The sequence below is a fragment of the Coffea eugenioides genome, chromosome 2 (genome assembly GCF_003713205.1).
Source record: "Coffea eugenioides isolate CCC68of chromosome 2, Ceug_1.0, whole genome shotgun sequence".
NCBI lineage: Eukaryota > Viridiplantae > Streptophyta > Magnoliopsida > Gentianales > Rubiaceae > Coffea > Coffea eugenioides.
The window spans coordinates 51,582,323-51,601,854 of NC_040036.1; the positions used below are offsets into that span (position 1 = coordinate 51,582,323).

The 19,532-nt window shown below is 40.2% G+C and overlaps 1 protein-coding gene across 1 annotated transcript; it reads right to left on the bottom strand.

The window, feature by feature from the left end:
* Nucleotides 1–15,439: 15,439 nt before the first annotated feature.
* LOC113759862 lies at nt 15,440–17,563 on the bottom strand. The gene is made up of 2 exons (XM_027302439.1): nt 15,661–17,563; nt 15,440–15,573 (listed from the first exon to the last, which is right to left on the bottom strand). Exons 1-2 carry the CDS (start codon nt 17,561–17,563, stop codon nt 15,440–15,442), a joined length of 2,037 nt encoding a protein of 678 aa, XP_027158240.1.
* Between the last annotated feature and the right edge of the window lie 1,969 nt (nt 17,564–19,532).

Sequence of the window (19,532 nt, forward strand, 5' to 3'; positions counted from 1 at the left end):
CATCCAAAATATGTTTGCTAGGTGATTAACACCAAGGATTTCGAATAACAAGTCCCAAATCAAGATTAGCTATAAATCAGTCCAGAATTAGGGTTTTCTTTCACGAAGACAGCTCTGAAATCTGGCCACATCTCACTCAATTCAACTCATAATTGAGCATGGTTAATGGCTTTGAAAACTAAATTCATAAGGGTACAATATCTTAGAAGGAATCGTTTTAAAATTCTGTCCACAACTAGCTCATATTTGAGCATCAATTCGCAGCTCAAAACAGGGCTTCCAGTACAGACGAGAAACAGAATGGGAAATTTTACAAGGTTGGTACGGCTCATTCAGGTGGAATCAGGGGATGAATTTTATACCGTTGGAAAACTGGAAGTGTCTAGTTTCTAATACCACAAACGGCACTCGATTTCAACATCGGAATAAAGAGTTATGGCCGAAACAAAATCACTGCCAGAGAGGCTCTGGTTACGTTTCCAGTTTTGCTACATTTTTTAAATCTCAACTTTTGGCCAACCAAATTGGATGATTTTTGGTGGAAAATTTCCACACAACCCACACAACATATTTACATCAAAATAAAGTCAATTGGACCACAAAACTTGCACTAAAACGCACAGCAATAGCAGGGGCAGAACCGGTTTTTTTTCCATTTCACTTCCTTTGAGTTTTCATCCACAAAACAACTTATTTTCACTAGATTAAACACTAATCCAACATAAATAATATCAAATCTCATCGAATCAGTTCATCAAGCCATTGTGGGATTTCATAGTGCCCACTCATAAGATTTCCAACCATATAAAGCTACCCATATGAATCTATGAGCTCACAAGTGCAATACAACTTCCATAAACTAAGATTCAAGAGGTGGATCGTTGATTACCTTCTTAGATGACTAAAGCAGAAAATTTTGGTCCTTTGAAACTCAAGAAAACCATGCAAATGAAGCCCCTTTCCTAGCTTGAGTTGTTCTCCAAGTGGTTTGCAAGGTGTGTGTAAATTTTGAGGTGATTTGGGTGAGAATTGAGTAGTGAAATGAAGAGGAAATTTTTGGTTCTTCTCCTCCTTCGATGGCCGGCCAACAAGAGCTAAGAGAGAGAGTGGATTTTTTGAAAAATGAAGCTTCCTTGAGAAGCTTAAGTGTGTGGCTCAAAATACTCCAAAAGTCAACTCTCCCTCCGCGCGCATACGTGCTCGTTTCGTGCTCGATTCCTCTTGAGTTTGTTTCACTTGTACACTAAACCTTAATGCACTTCCATTCATACTATTATTATTCATTCTTAATAGCTCCAAAATAAAGGTCTTAAGTCCCTCAATTAATCGCACGCACGAAAACGCGTACTTCCGATTTGTGCGCGATAAAGTGGAAATTCCAAGAAATTCTTATAACGATAGTATCACTAACTAATACTTGAACACTTAAACATAAAAATACCTATTTCAAGACTAATGTACAAGTCTCCAATTTTCCAAGTTTATTGTATTCTCGAATCGATTATTGACTCCAAACGCGTATTCACTATTCTCACTTAACGAGTTTTCAAAAATTAAATTTTGAAACGAGTCATTTTAAAAATATAAGTAAGTCATAGTTCCATGTAATTAGGTCTAAAAAGATTGAAATAAAATATTCGGAGCAAACGGGCAATAAAATATTTAAATAAGCTGGTAATAGGAGTTTAAAATAGGTAAATTTTTGCGAGTCCTCACAGATTGTATCTACTAGAGTCCAGTTCTATCTTCTTGGCATGTGGTTCATCCTCTGTTGAGGTAGTAGGACCTAGAAGTATGGTGGGTTTGATGGTGGTGATGCACCCCCAAGAAATTTTGATGATGGTCAGCTCTCAATCTTGGCCTTCCCCTTCTTCTGTTGTAGTATTAATCTTTCATGAGGAATTTTTGTCAAGTTTTTGCCAAAGGAAGAATTGAGAAATTGTGTTGAAGGTAACTTTCTAGGGGAACTCATGGATTTAAACCTGTTGTTTCTTTCCTTTGAACTCTGGACGAAAGCATCTAGAATTCATGAGGAATTGTTGTTGGCAAAAAGTCAACATGGCTCTTGATGGACTGGTGCTTGATGCTTAATCAGATCGGCCAACACACAGGAAAAATTTCTAGAATTTTATCCTTGAACAAATCATATCCAAAATTCATCCAATGCATGAGATTTCCACAATAAACACAAACCAACATATATCAAGTCTTTTAGCATCAAAATCTACATAGATTCCATCACAAACATGAAAGATCCTCAAGTCATCTAGCCTAAATTTTTAGGGTTCAAGAGACCCTTTCATAGCAACCAACATCTACTACTAATACTTGCATGGAATCAAAGATCAAGTAGAGTGGAGTTAATTACCTCTTCCAAGCTTCTTCAACCGTAGCTAAGTCCAAGCTTTGCACCACCAAATCCACCAAGACCAGACCTTTCTTCAAACTTGGACAACATCCAAAGGTGTGAAGATTTTGGGGAGATTTTGGAGCAAGATTTTGTAGTTGGAAAAGGAGTTTTTTCTTCCCCTCTTTTTACAGCCTCAAAGTTGGCCAAGGTGAGAGAGAAAAGAAGAGAAGATGAAGGCTTGGATGATGATTTGAAATGAAGTGAAAGTTGGCACTTTAGTTGTTTAGGAAGTCAACTAGGAATAGTTGCAAATAGTGCCATGCACTCACTTGTTTTTCCCTTGTTCCTTGCTCTTAAATACTAATCTCCCAAGATATTTTTTCTTACACCACTAATACTCACTCTTACTAGTTCGCGGTTAACTCTCCAAATCCCCAATTAATCGCGCCGGTGTGACTTTTTGCCAAAAAAATTTTTACGGGAGCGATAAAGATATAATTTAAGTAAAGTTCATGCCAAAATGATAAAATTAAATGACATGCCAATGCAAATAATTTAAAATTGGTGAAATTAAGAATAAAAGTGTGAGTCCTCACATAACCTCTCTTCACATATGAAGGTACAACCGCTTTTTCTCAAAATTCTACAATTTGCCTAATCAATGAAACCTGAAAGACGTCAGACAAGATTGGTTTAATTCTGAGTAAGTACAAACCAGCAATGTGTTGAACTGCATGATTATGGAATAGAGGTTAGTTAAAGTATCAAGAGCTATGTTAGTTTTTACATATAGGCTATGTTTTGAAACTCGAACCAGATAGTGAATCGGCCGAGTTTAAGAGTCATGGGTTAATGGGTTCAATTGAGGTTAGATTTGTCTAAGAATCGGGTGACGTCATCATGATGTAAAAAATATATAATAATTTTATATAAATATGTATTAGACTTCGTTTCCAAACATTCTACAATTCAATACCCTTTAAGCCTAACTCAAGTTTAATGCTTAGAAGCTCTAAATACAAATTGATAAACTTAGAACTAAATTTGTAAGACCTATTTGAAGAAGTAAAGATATTAAAGCTACAATTGAAAATCTAGAAAAAATCATGAGAGCAATTATAATTGTTTAAAATATTTAGGGGTCAAAACAGAATAATAGAAAAGTTTATTAAATATTCACTTCATTTAGGCTATGTTTAAAACAAAGGAAAGTTATATGGGAAAGTGAAGTGAAAGAAAGTGAGGTAAAGGAAAATGAAAATAAGTTTCCTATACACATTTGGTTACTAAGAAAAATATTGAGAGAACATAATTATTCAATGACTGTTAGTATCAGTTATTGAAACTTCTATGAGTAACTAACTATTTTCCTTCAAAATCTTGCAAATTTTGCAAGATATAAAATGCAAGAAAATTTTTCAACTTTCCTGCCAACCAAATATGCATGAAAGAAAAAGTAGCTTTCCTTCATTTTCCCACAATTTTCCTTGCAAACAAACACTATCTTACTTATTTGAAAGAGTTACTAACGTTTTTTATTTTCGATCTTTCTCCGTCTTCTACATCATTCCTCTTTGGAGTCTTCTTTTCCCACCCCCTCTCTCTTTTTTACTTTTAATCTTTGTCTTGTTTTCTTCCTTCACAAATCTTCCTTGTTGATTGCGACGGATTGCCACTAGTTAGATAGTTAGTTTAGACGGTAGAACCGGCCATAGATTGTTAGTATAAACAGAATAAATAAAACAAGAATAAATGAATGGATATAAGGCGGCTTAGCTGACCATTTGACAGAATAAAATTGAATATGAGAATATAAGAAAGCATACAAAGTTTGGAGCTTGCTTGATGTTGATCAGGGCTTGCTTCCTTGTTTAAATCTAAAAACTAAAAACTAAAACTAGTTTGTAGAGAAAAGGAGGAGAGTTTTCTTCAAACTAGAGAGAGAACTAGTCTTGAAGAAATGGTGTGTGGATTGTATTGGATTTGAGGAGTATTTATAGTAAAATTTTCGTATTGCTACAGTACCTGCTACAGTACCTGCTACAGTGATTTATACTATTTGCTACAGTGTACAGTGCCGATATAGTGCGTGTTACAGTGCATTGCCGGACTTGTGAGGACCCGAAATTTTCTTTTACTAGTTTATCTATTTTTTTATTTATTCATTTGCTCCAATTAATTTATTTCATTTATTTTAATTGCATCTGCATGGTACATTGCCTCATTTTATATTTTTAACACATTTGCCCTTAAACTTAATTTTTCTATCACCCATTTAGTGAAATTTTGAGAAAATACGTTTTTCGAGGCAATATTTGGTCTGAGAGTGAAGTGGTCTTGGAGGGTTAAGGATGATCAATTGTGATACCCCAACTTTTAGGATCATCTTTTGTTTAGTCTCAAAGAGGATATTACGGTTTCTTTAGTTTATTTTTATTTTAAAATATTATTTTGTTTTAAAGAAGAAACTAAAGTTATTTCTTTGGGTTTGATTTAAAACCTTGTTTTATTTTAAAAGACTAGAAACCCTAAAAGTCTAATCAAAACCCTAGTTTCACTTGTGACTGATCGTTTTCTCAAATTTCTCATATCTTAACCGAAACCTTAAATTCAATTTATGGAATTGTAAAACCCCTCACGTTTTTCTTAAAAATGCCCTTTTATTTGGAAATTATTCATTTATTATGGCCCTACTACCCAATCACCCCACAATAAGTGTAAATGAATATAGAAGTAAGGGTTTTCGTTGTCCGTTTCCAAGTTAGAGCGAATTAGGGTTTTCACGTTTTTCCGTAGTGTGACTATTCGGTACGGAGTGAGGATCAAATTTGGTAGGTAAGAGTGACTTTTGGATGAGAAAATATTATATGATTAGACGTGATAATAATAAGTTAGTGATTAGAAGTTAAAAACCCTAGTATATGCGATTTAAGAAAATCGGCTCGAACCGACGGATATCGATCACTACCGATTGAACCCACCACTTGACCACCACTTCCTTACCACCACATACCCTTGATATTTTTGCAAAATATCCCCCCTCATCCTCAGCCATATAACCAAAAATTATGGCAAAAAATACGAGGAAAGAAAGCAAAACTTGGATGGCTTTGGTGGTGACAAGTGTCACCCATCTATGGTTTCTTGCCCAACCTTTTGTCTTGCCTTCTTATCCCTTAATTGAGCTCATTCTTTCTCATTTTTTTTCCTGGTCAGCCGAGAGCAAGAGGAGCAAGAGAGTGAAGAGAGTTTTCCATCTTCAACCTTGAATCCAACCTTTTTATTGCCAACAAGAAAAACTAAACCGATCAATCACTAGTTGGAAGCTTGGGAAGCCTAAGGAACCAAGAATATCAAGGAGAGGTGAAGGATCATCCTAGCAAGGTCTTGCCTTGAGGTATAATGGCTGATCAACCATTTCTTTTCCATTAATCATGATTAAGTTGGGTATTAATGTTAGTATAGTGCTTGTGATGCTTGTTTCAAAAAGTTTTGATGATTGGATGGATGACCTTTGAGTTAGGGTTTCTTGTGGGTTGGTATTGTATGATGCATATATGTGGTATATGATCTTGTAAAGGTAGTAGTAGTGGTAGTTTCAAGGTGAAAAGAAGAATTATAGCTTGAAATAACAAAAAATTCCAGATTTCTGGAAATCTTAGCTTCAGTTCTGTCCGGTTCTATTTCATCATGTTAGAGGCCGAACTAGACTTAGCACAAAACAAGAAAGTTGTAGAGAATGACATTTTATGATTTCCTACAAAATTTCAACTCAATCGGAGCAATGTATCTTGTGAAAAGACCAAAATACCCTCACTGCCCTAGGATGCATACAGTGATCCGTTTTAGACAGTTCATCCAATTGACTGTGTCTATTCACTATGATCTGTACTGATTTTGTGACAGCCCCACCTCCCCCTAAGGTGAACCAGAGGGTTCAGCGGGCCGCCTGCCCAGCTCTCGCCGGGACTCAGTCGCTCACTACAGTCCTCAAACAAATACAAGATAAAACTCAAATATTACATCAAATTCTCCAATAATTACATGTCATAAGCGAAGCGGAAACAATTCCAAATAAGCCATCCAGTCACGTGAATAAGTACTACAAGCCCTTCCTTCGCTTTGAGCCCTGTGGAGGGGAATAAAATATTTTTGGGGTGAGCTAGAAGCTCAGCGAGTAACCAGAAAAAATCAGTAATCAAATCGGTTTCACAATAGTTCATTTCAATGATGTCATAAATCAAATGATAAGTCCAGAAACAATTACAACATTTACAATACATTAAATATGGAGTATCAATAATTCAAGAAACATTTACAATGGAAAGCGATAGTAACATTCATTAAAAGGATACGGGCCCACATGGAGCTATTTGTTTGTTCGTTCGATCCCTTTTTTTTTTCCGGACGTTGGCCGGACTCCACCCATCCGGACGTAGCCGGACTACAAGGTAATACTCGAGTATACCAAATTCACCCAGGGTCACCATATCGCCCGACCGAGTCCGCTTCTGGCTCGAGTCGATCGGTAACGAAGGGCAGTGGCCAGTTCAGCCAAACGGCTTACATTCATGCGCAACTAGCATTTAATCATTAATCATTAAAAATTTCATATTTATTTAGGTCGAGTGCGATAAAGTACACACTCGCCTAGAAAACTCGTTTTAACAATCATTGAAAGCACTTAACACATTATCAATCAATAATAACAAGCCAATAAATCAAGGAATACAGCAACAAGGAACACTCATATGCAAGCACGCATGATATGCAAGAAAACAGTTCAAAAGTAACTTTGGAAACAGTTTAAAGGTAAATAATGCAAGAAAACGGTTCAAAAGTAACTGTGGAAACAGTTCAAAAGTAAATAATGCAGGAAACGGTTCATAAATAACTTTAGAAATAGTTTGAGGTCACTCACCTCCACGGCTCAGAAATCATCCATCATATATCATTGCCTTGCTCAAATCCAAGTCTTAGATCACAAACTCAATGCAAACAAGTCCTTTAAAAGTTCGGACAGCACTTCCCCTGAATTTGCTAACTTTTCCAGCCATCATGGCTTCATTATTTCCTCATTCCAACCCAAAGGTACACAAAAACAAGTTCATCCAATAGCCATTCAGCAAGCTCCAAGTAGTACTAGTACAAGTCAAGCTAGGGAAAAGTCCGGAAATGAAAGTTAAGCTCAAAACCAGAAAAAAAACAGTTTTGACGTCATTTTACGGTAATGGCACCAAAGGTACTACGATGGTCGGATGAAGGTGTAAGATACACCGTTTAGAAGCTAAGAGATAGGGCTACAATATTGCAGAAGGTCACTCAACCCAGTTTCGAGTGTAACCAGGTCAAAAATGCAAGATACCATACCAGAATCACAAAAACAGATTCACAGAACGCATTCTAGCGGAAACATCATAACTCAGGCTCTCCAAGTCCAAATCAAGAAATTCCAAAACCTGCTGAAATATAAGAAACAGGGATAAATTTCATCAGAAGACCTCAACAACCAATTCGGAAGCAATTCCAGCCAAAACAACCAATTACAGGCGCAATTCTTACATTCGGGTAAAACCAGAACAGCAATAGTAATTTCGACTTTTATCACTCTACGCTACTCCGATTGACCTGAAATTTTGTAGGCACCTTTAAAATGTTATTTCCTACAACTTTCATGTTTTAAGCCAAGGACAATTCGGCGTCTAACTAGGACCTAAAAATTCGGGCAGAATGTAGCTTCATGAACCCTAGGTTTTTCAATTTTCTTCCAAAACAGAAATTACTTGCAATCTTCCACTTTTTCCACCTTCTAGTTGCCTTATATACCATTTCTAATCATCATAGATAGCCACACAATCATGCTTATATTAAAACAGAAAATCCCCAAAAATAATAAAACTTCATCACTTCAACCACAAATCAAGAAATAATCCATAAAAGTGCATCTTATACCACCACCAATCATGAATTGAACATCATTAGAGGAAGGAGAGGGGTCATTCACAACTCACCTTAGCAATACAAGAGATAGAGCAACTAGTCACCTTAGCTTTCCAAACAACTCCACAAAACACCTCAAGACAACTTAGCAAAGAGATTTTATGGAATGATTTGGAGTTTTATTGGTTGGATTTGAAGATTGAGCAAGAAATAGAAGGAAGAAATTGAGAGCTTTTCTTTCTTTCTTGAGCAAGAACATTCGGCCAAGAAGCTTGCAAAATGAAGAGATTTTTGGCCAATTTTAATTAAATGGTAAAGTTATGAATAGTAGTCAAACCCAAGACTTAATCTTATGGTGACACTTGTCACCTTTTGGTTCAAAACTTATCTTTTTGTCTCTCCAATACAAATATCTTAACACTTTGTAAAATAATATCACTTAATACAAAATTCCAACAAGTTGTCAAAAATATAATGCATTTACCGCACTTGCGGGTCCCACGTTCAAAATACGCTCTTAATTTCTCAAAAACTAACCGATACTAGAAAAATCATTTTAAAACTATCTTTGCTCATAAACTTTATCTGGGGAATTTTTCTAATAAAGAAAATGTAGAAAAGGCGGGCGATTAAATAAAATAAACCCTTGAAATTTAGAAAATTTCCGGGTTCTCAAACTCTTTTTTTTTTTTCGGGGCGTCACAGATTTAGCCATTTTCCAAAACATAAAAGTTTTAGTATTTTGTCGTAGCTTTTCAACGCCTCCAAGAACGTCTTAAACGAACTTTGGTAGCTTGAGATATGGCCATTTGAAGGCAGTACGGTTAATTAGCCAATTAGTTGGAATTTGGTTCTGTGAATTGGGAATTTGACTGGGTTACACTAGAAATTAGACTAGGTGGTCTTCACCAAAGTTGTAGCTCTCTACCTTAGCTTCGAAATGGTATAAGTTGCACCTCAATCCGATATGCGTAGCCTTGGTTGTGTCCGTTACGCAAAAACACGTCAAATCTGTCTTTTGTTAAACTTCATTTCCGCACATATCGTTAGCTTGATTTTGTACCTGTATGACCTTGAGCCTATTGAACGGCTATTGAAATGAGATTATTTTGTATATAACTTTAAGTTTGTTTGAGGAAAATATTGAAGCCATAAATGGCTGGAAAATGGGTAAACACAAGGGGCATGCCGCCAAATTTTCACGAGAAAGATAAACTAGCCTTTGGAGTTCTAGTTTTGCATTTTGCAAATTTAACTTGGATGCACTGAAAAATGAGTTGAGGTATCTTCATGGAAGTTGTAACCTTTTGTCTAAGGTTCGAGATACCATCTAGTACATTTTGATCCGATAACCACAGCTCCAGTTATGGGCAAAATCGTGTAACCCGTTTGGTACCATTTTCATTTTCACGGACGTGCACATGCATTTCTCAACCGTTTTTGCCGTTTTGGACCATTTAGGTCTACTTTTGGTATTTTGTTACCATTCTGGCCGTTTCGGCCAATTTCGACATTCTTTTGGCCTTAACGTCATTTTTGACCATTTTTTATTATTTTTTACCGTTTTCGACCGTATTCGATCGTTTAAGTTATAAACTGCTATTGCGTGGCCGTTTCACTTATGTGTGTATATAATCTATCAATACAGATTGTGAGGCTTTTGACGGTGACGGTCAAGCTCAGTGAATTGTATCATTTTTCGTGCCAAGCTTTATCAAGTGAGTAATTGGGTTGTTTTTTGATGTGAAATTGTTAAAGTTCTTTGTATATGTTAAATGGGTACTTAGACGAGGGTGTACTTTATCTCACTCGACCTAAGCTATCCTTTGTTTTGATTTCATATATGAGATTACATGTCTTATGTTGAGTATCACCCTCTTGCTGTGTGCTGAGGGGGGTTACATGACTTGAGTATCACCCTTTTGCTGTGTGCTGATGGGGGTGATTACATGACTTGAATTAAACCCCATTTGCTGTGTGCTGTTTGGGGTAAGTACTTTGTTGTGTACTTTGTTGAGAGATACCATCTATTGAGAGATCGGATATCTCAGGTGTGACGACCCCATCTTCCCCTAAGGCGAACCAGAGGGGTTAACAGACCGCCTGCCCAGCTCTCGCCAGGACTACGAACCCGAAACACACCAACCGTACCTAACTCACGAGAGAAATTCAATAAAACAAGCGATTAACCCTTAGTAAGGTACTCATACTACCACAATATGACCACGGAAGAAAGTGTAGCGCTCGAGCACTTGATCGGTCAAGAAAACGAAAACAACCAAAATTTTCCGCGGATGAACAGTGACGGGCCACATCACTATCCGGCAAGAATCCGGCCGGATTCTTGGCCGGATATGAGGCAGTGGCCAAACTCCCAAAGGGGTCGAAGTCCCCTGTCAATCCGGCCGGAAGTTGGCCGGATTTCTGTGGCCGGATTGCTGCCAGAGGCCAAATTCAAAAGTTTTTCTTTTTCCCTGCATATCCGGTCTTGTATCCGGCCAGAAATTGGCCGGATTCGTGAACAGTAAATTTCGTCAAAACTTTTCTTTCCTTGTTCGAAACCGGTGTTCGCTCAAAACACATTAAACACATAACACAGTTAATCCAAGACTTGATCTGGATATATATACACATGAAAAGATTCAATTGTACAACTCAAGAGGTACTTAAATTCACATACATCAAAGTTTCCAAGTGTTCGAGGAGCTACTCAAAACTAGCTACTTAACTAGCTCAACTCAATTTCTCAAAACTTGGGTCCAACAGTGTTCCTGTAAGGAAAACAAAACAACGGGGGGGGGGGTGAGCTTACCGCTCGTGAGGTACCAAATGCACAAATAGATTATGCAGGCCAACAAACACACATAAGAGTGCCTTTATTAAACCAACCATGTATAAAAGGATACGGTCGGCCCTCAAGGGCCGGTTTCCACTTGCCATACTTGATCGTACTCGTTGACACTCCGTCAACTATTAATGCGAAGCAAAACCGTAGACTCCTCTTTACACCATTTCCTTCCACCATTCACCCCCTTACCGGGCCCGAACACCTCACAGTTACAAAAGGTATTACTCGAGTATACCATCGGGTCGAGGAGTTAACACTCCACTCGACTATCAGTGACCCAAAGGCTCGTTAACGATTCACCCAAGCCCTCGCCGGCTCGACTCGAATAACGGCCTAAGGGAAGGAGCTCAGATGTCACAGTGCTAATAGGGCATAGCCCTAGCAGATGAAAAACCATATACACAAGAAATTTCATAGTCCAACAGTAACAATAATGCAAGTAAGTGGTCAAGAGCGATAAAGTACACTCTTGACCTATTCAAGCTATTCAAGTCACATAACAAGTACATTCAACCATTCAATGATACACTCACCAAGCAATCAAGTAATTCACACGTTCGCGTCAGAAGTAGGCCCCGGACCACCGGTACGACCTAAAACAAGCAAGAGAACATATTTGAGACTCAATCACGAATCAACGTATAGACATTAACTTACTAGTACAAGATACTCAAAAGTAAAACGGAGTAACGAAGGTGTGGAACGTGAACCACTTCAACATTCTTCTATTTCCAGTCAAATGCCTCTCAAATCAAGGGCACCCACATTTCTAACCAATTGGGCGGCATTTCCCCACAATTTCTTCACATTCTCAACCTAACAAACAACATCCAACTCATACAAATACACTTATATATCATAAACTAGTCCATACACCTTATTTGAGTCACAATAAGCTCAAGTATACATCAATTATTTGTATGAAAGCCATATATAGAAAAACCCCAATTCACTAAACCCTAAAAACCGGAATTCCTCACAAATGCGGAAATTTTCCGCAATCAACCACCACTAATACACATAGGTTCTAAATCATTCAATATGAAGCCATCACACCTTACTAATCATGAGAACCCATATAAAACAGAAAATTCCTCAATAAATAGAAAAATTGCCACAACCCATCCATAAGTCATGAAATAATCCACAAAATGGCATCTTTATTCACTAATAACAACCAATTGCATCTTCTAACCAACAAGGAAACAATTTCTTACTCACTTACCTTACAATTACTAGATACAAGGTAGATGGAGGTCTCTCCCTTCAAACAAAAACCACCAAGCACTTCAATCACTCCTAGCAAGAAGGTTTTATGGAGGAATTCAAGAAATAAACGGTTGGATTTCAAGATTTAGGCAAGGAAAAGAAGGAAAATTGAAGAAGTTTCTCTCTTCTTTTCTCTCTAGTTGGCCGGCCAAGAGGATGAAAAATGATGAAGAATTTTGGTCAAAATTTAATTTAGTAAAGGTGCAAGACTAGTCAAAATTTTAACCTCTAATAGAATTGCAACAAGTGGCCTCCTCAAGTTTATCCCATTCCCTTGTCTTGTAATGCTTAATTACCCTAGCTAACCTCTAATTAACTCATAACACAAGGTCATAGAGTCTTCGTATATTAAAATTTTCCCCAACTACATTTTTACGGTACCGATCGCCCTAGTGGGTCCCGCAACCACTAGACACCCCTAAAAACACAGAAAATTACCTATATCCAGAAAATGATGTAAAATCCATATTCTCTCATAAAATCCCTCAGAATATTCACATATTAAAGAAAACACTAAAACTAAGCCTAAAAGCCTAAAATAAATGTCTGGAAATAAAAAAAAAAAATTTTTGGGGTCTCGCACTCTCTCCCCCTTAAAGAATTTCGTCCTCGAAATTTCTCTCCTGAGGCACTAAACAGTTCTGGATATTTTGTTTTCATCTCTTCCTCCATCTCCCAGGTTGCCTCTTCGACTCCGTGGTTCTTCCACAGAATTTTCACCAGTGGAATTTGTTTATTCCTTAGCTCTTTAACTTTTCTATCAAGCACTCGCACAGGTTTCTCCTCGTAAGTAAGGGCTTCATCAATTTCGATCTCTTCCGGCTGGATGATGTGAGTCGGATCGGGGTAATACTTTTTGAGCATTGACACGTGGAATACATCGTGAATCCGCGACAGGTTCGGCGGCAACTCAAGTCGGTATGCTACTTTTCCAACTCGCTGAAGGATCAGAAAAGGTCCTATGTATCTAGGTTGGAGTTTCTTTCCTCTGCCGGCAGTAATACTCCGTAACGGGGTAATCTTAAGGAATACATGGTCTCCAACTTCAAACTCCAAATCTTTCCTTCGATTATCGGCGTAGCTCTTCTGGCGACTTTGAGCTGTCTCAAGTCTCTGACGAATTAACTTGATCTTTTCTTGGGCATCCTCCATCCAAGGAATGACGGTAGAGGCTAGGATCTTCTTCTCTCCCACTTCATCCCAATATATCGGTGAACGGCACCTTCGTCCATAAAGAGCTTCGTACGGTGCCATTTGGATTGACGAGTGGTAACTGTTATTATAGGCGAATTCCACTAATGTCATGTGTTGACCCCAATTACCCCCGAAATCTAGAATGCACGTTCGTAACATATCCTCGAGGGTCTGAATCGTCCGTTCTGACTGTCCATCCGTCTGCGGATGATAAGTGGTGCTCAAATTCAGCTTTGTTCCTAAAGTCTCCTGAAACTTTTGCCAAAATCTGGACACGAAACGTGGGTCTCGGTTGGAAACTATGCTCACGGGTACCCCATGCAATCTCACAATCTCCTCCAAATATACGCGAGCTAACTTATCCATGGAATACTTCATATTCACAGGTAAGAAATGAGCCGACTTGGTCAATCGATCAACGATCACCCAAACGGCATCATGTCCTTTTTGGGTTATAGGTAGTCCAGAAACAAAGTCCATGGTAATATGTTCCCATTTCCATTCGGGTATTTCCAGAGGCTGCAGTAGTCCCGAGGGTTTCTGGTGTTCGGCCTTAACTTGTTGGCACACTAGACAGGTTTGTACATATTGAGCTATTCCTCTCTTCATCCTATCCCACCAGTATAATTGTCGCAAGTCATGATACATCTTGTTACTTCCTGGATGGATTGTATATTTAGATCGATGAGCTTCCTCCAAAATCTCCCTTCTCAAATCTTCATCATTAGGTACCACTATTCGATTCCGAAACCTTAAAATCCCCTCAGGACTCAAATTAAAATCAGAAATTTCTCCTTTCTTCACCTTTTCCACCCATTTTAGAACTGTCGGATCCTTAATTTGAGCTTCCTTAATCCTACCGAGCAACATGGACGTCACCCGTATATTCCCAAAGGTTATTCTATTATGCTCCAGTCTTGGATTCCACTCTCCAACGGTTCCCAACAATTCCCATTCTTTCACCATTAATCCAGAAATCTGAGCCTTTCGACTTAGGGCATCGGCTACCACATTAGCCTTACCCGGATGGTAGTTAATAGTATAATCGTAATCCTCTAAGAATTCCATCCACCTTCGCTGTCTCATGTTTAACTCCTTCTGGGAAAAGAGATACTTAAGGCTCTTATGGTCGGAATAGACTTCAAAGGTCACCCCGTACAAATAGTGTCTCCACTTTTTCAGAGCGAAGACCACCGCGGCCAGTTCTAAGTCATGAATGGGATAGTTTTGCTCATGGGTTTTCAGTTTTCTAGACGCATAAGCTATCACATTTTGATGTTGCATCAAAACACATCCCAACCCGTCTTTAGAGGCGTCAGTGTAAACAGTGAAACTGTCCTTACCATTAGGCAAGGCCAGGATAGGGGCCATAGTTAACCTCCGCTTCAACTCTTGAAAGCTGGTTTCACACTTATCACTCCACAGAAATCGTCCACCCTTCTTTGTTAAATCGGTTAAGGGACTGGCAAGTTTCGAAAAATCTTGAATAAATCGACGGTAGTACCCAGCCAACCCTAGAAAACTCCGAACCTCAGTAGGGTTGTCGGGTCTTTTCCACTCAGTCACTGCCTCTACCTTGGCTGGATCCACAGCAATTCCCTTCTTTGAAATCACGTGCCCCAGAAAAGAAACCCATTCTAGCCAAAACTCACATTTACTAAATTTGGCATATAATTGGTGCTCTCTTAGAGTTTGCAGGACCTCATTCAAATGTTGTCCATGCTCCTCATGGTTTTTTGAATAAACCAATATGTCATCGATAAAAACAACGAAAAATCGGTCGAGATAGGGTTTGAAAATCCGATGCATGAGGTCCATGAAGATAGCAGGGGCATTGGTCAGCCCAAAGGCATCACGGCAAATTCATTGTGCCCATACCGAGAATTGAAGGCAGTTTTAGGCACATCTTCCTTTCTAATCAACAGTTGGTAATATCCCTGTCGAAGGTCTAACTTCGAGAAGACCACCGCACCTTGTAATTGATCAAATAATTCATCAATATGGGGTAGTGGATACTTATTCTTAATGGTTACGTTTTTCAACCCTCGGTAATCAATACACATTCTCAAGGTCCCGTCCTTCTTTTTAACAAATAGAACAGGTGCCCCCCAAGGTGATCCACTTTCATGAATAAAACCCCGCTCTAGCAGATCTTGCAATTGTAATTTTAACTCTTTGAGTTCCGCAGGTGCCATTCGGTAAGGGGTTCTGGAAATAGGAGAAGTCCCAGGTAAGAGGTTAATTTCTAACTCAATTTCTCTTTCGGGAGGTAGATTCACTAATTCGTCAGGAAAGACATCTGGGTATTCACGCACCACTGGAACATCTTCTATGGTCAGTTTATCGGTAGGAGTGTTAAGAAGAAAAGCTAGAAACCCTTGTGCCCCTCTACTCAAAAGTTTCCTAGCTCGAATACCTGAAATCATAGCAGATGAGGCTAGACTACCCCTCACATCTAACCTCAAAGTTGCCTCCCCAGGAATACAAAATTCCACTAGTTTCCTCTTACAGTCTAGTTGGGCATTATATCGAGCCAACCAATCCATGCCCAGAATCACATTGTATCCCTTTATGGCTAAACTTATCAGATTCCCCAATAACTTCCTCTCACCTACCCAAATCTCATAATTTGTATACATTTCACTAGAAATCAGGCATTGGTTCCCCGTAGGAGTACTAACTTCCAGCTCATAGGGAAGAGTGACAGGGTTTATATCAATTCCACACATAAACTCGGGATTAACGAAGGAATGGGTGGCTCCAGGGTCTATCAAAATTCTAGCTAGGCGGTGGAAGACAGGAATCGTACCTTCCACTACCTCGGCCGAGTCAGGAACTAGACGTTGTTCTATGAAGTATACACGAGCAGGTACCTTTGGTTTGGCTCCTTCTACCCGTGACTGATTTGAGGTAGCCTTGGACGTATGCGTAGTTCCTTTCGCTTCTCGGGATTGGACCGGACAACTGGCGAGCCGGTGCTCTGCACTTCCGCATCGTAAACACTTGTTCTGCTTCCTCCAGCAGTCGTCATCCGTGTGGTTTGGTTTTCCGCAGAAGCTACACGGCCCACGAGAAACAGTGGCGGAACTCCCCTGGGAGCCGCTCCTTTGCGGGCCTCGTCCCGGTTGACTTCCTCGAGAAGGAGCCCCTCTTGCCGTACCCGAGAATCGTCCCCCTCCGGCTCCCCTTCCAAATTTAGCAGGGGTACCTTTATCCCCTTGAGTTGAGCTACTCCCAGAAGCTCCACGCTTTCGATTTTGAAAATTCCTCACTTGAAGCCGGGCGTTCTCGGATCGTAAAGCTTTCTCAACGGCATCATTGAAGGTGGTGATTTGGGCTACGGCCAAGTCCTTTTGAATTTCTACATTAAGTCCTTGAAGGAAGCGTCTCGCCCTCCTTTGTTCAGTCAGAATAAGTTCAGGGGCAAACTTGGACAGGCGTGTGAATTGGCTCTCATATTCGGCCACCGATTGCGTGCCTTGGCGTAGACGAATAAATTCGTATTCCTTTTTCTCCTGAACCAATGGCGGAAAATACTTGGCATTGAATTCCCTGACGAAGTTTGCCCATGTCCTTGGCATCTGTTCTCGCTCCCACTTTGTCCGGATAATGTTCCACCAAGAGCGAGCAGCCCCTTCGAGTTGGAAAACCGCAAAAGTCACTTGCCTCTCGTCCGAATAATGTAAGGCGGCAAAAATGTCTATCATCTTCTCCAGCCACTGCTCGGCTACGTCCGGCTCGGGTCCTACAAGAAACTTAGGTGGAGAAAATTTTTGGAATCGTTCGAGAGCTCGATCCTCGCTCTCGATATGATTTCCAGGGTTCCCAGGGTTGCCGACTGGTGGATTAGGGTTGGGGCCCTGATGTTGTACCACCTGGGCCAGGAGATCAGTCATCCGCTGGATAGCAGCGGCTACCTGAATATTGGGATCGATTTGGGGCTCAGGATTTGGTTCGGGCATTGAAGTTCCCGTACCCCGTTCAGTCGTGGGCTATCTACCCCCACGTCCCCGTCCTCGACCACTACGCGTGCCTTCCATCGATCTAGATCAATCTAGGGTCCAAATATAGACATAACTATAAACATAGCGTCAACGTAAAAAGGCACATACCCCCTATTGCATAACAATAAACATAACCACTTAACCAAACAATAACTTCATAAGACATTTAAGCACATAACACATGTTCATAGTACTCACAACAAGATCAAGTATTTACCAAAACAGTCAGTCAAGTACAAACAGGGAAAGCCTCTTACGAAAAAGTCAACAACAAAAGTCATATATACAAAGCTAGTCCAACGTACAAAACGGCTAGCTAAGGTTCATTCCCGGCCTACCATTCCGTATCCCTTATATAAACAAGAGTCAAAATCATCCAAAATAGCTTAAGAGCCAAGCCCTAGCCCACCGTGGGACTAGAGGACCCACCCGCCTGGGCGGGTTCACCTCCAACCCCGCCTCCTATGCAAGAGCCCTCATCGCTCTCGTCCCCTAACAAGTCATCACATAGGTTCAAAATCGATCCCGCTCTCTCCCTCAGTTGCCTCGCCCTCTTGACCATACGTTCGCGTGCCTCTCCAAGTTGTGTACATAAGTCGTCCACCCTATCTTGACCTTCAACCAGGTCATATTCCAATTCCCTAATTCGCTTAGCTTGCCTCTTGTTGGCCTCCCTTAGTTGGTTCGTTTCGGCTTCTAGCCTCGCATTATCCTTGGCCAACTCCTTCCTTTCCTTGACCACGGCCAATACGACGGTATTGGGGTAGGCAAACTTGTGACGGCACTCACAACGCCGAAGGCGACTAGCCGGACTCCAGCGTACAGTGGCCCCTCTTGGCCGGATTTGGTACTTGATCATAGGAAGTACTCCACGGCCCCGCTCCACAGTCGATCTCTCATCAGGTCCACTATGCGCATCCATCCTACACCAAAAACGTAGTTAAACTTAAACATCCTAAGGAGGATAATCAAATACAAGTCCCAAATCGAGAATTTTCTACCACGCCCAGGTTAATCTAAACCTAGGCTCTGATACCACTTGTGACGACCCCATCTTCCCCTAAGGTGAACTAGAGGGGTTAACGGACCACCTGCCCAGCTCTCGCCAGGACTACGAACCCGAAACACACCAACCGTACCTAACTCACGAGAGAAATTCAATAAAACAAGCGATTAACCCTTAGTAAGGTACTCATACTACCACAATATGACCACGGAAGAAAGTGTAGCGCTCGAGCACTTGATCGGTCAAGAAAACGAAAACAACCAAAATTTTCCGCGGATGAACAGTGACGGGCCACGTCACTATCCGGCCAGATTCTGGCCGGATATCCGGCCGGATTCTTGGCCGGATATGAGGCAGTGGCCAAACTCCCAAAGGGGTCGAAGTCCCCTGTCAATCCGGGAAATCCGGGAAGTTGGCCGGATTTCTGTGGCCGGATTGCTGCCAGAGGCCAAATTCAAAAGTTTTTCTTTTTCCCTGCATATCCGGTCTTGTATCCGGCCAGAAATTGGCCGGATTCGTGAACAGTAAATTTCGTCAAAACTTTTCTTTCCTTGTTCGAAACCGGTGTTCGCTCAAAACACATTAAACACATAACACAGTTAATCCAAGACTTGATCTGGATATATATACACATGAAAAGATTCAATTGTACAACTCAAGAGGTACTTAAATTCACATACATCAAAGTTTCCAAGTGTTCGAGGAGCTACTCAAAACTAGCTACTTAACTAGCTCAACTCAATTTCTCAAAACTTGGGTCCAACAGTGTTCCTGTAAGGAAAACAAAACAACGGGGGGGGGGGTGAGCTTACCGCTCGTGAGGTACCAAATGCACAAATAGATTATGCAGGCCAACAAACACACATAAGAGTGCCTTTATTAAACCAACCATGTATAAAAGGATACGGTCGGCCCTCAAGG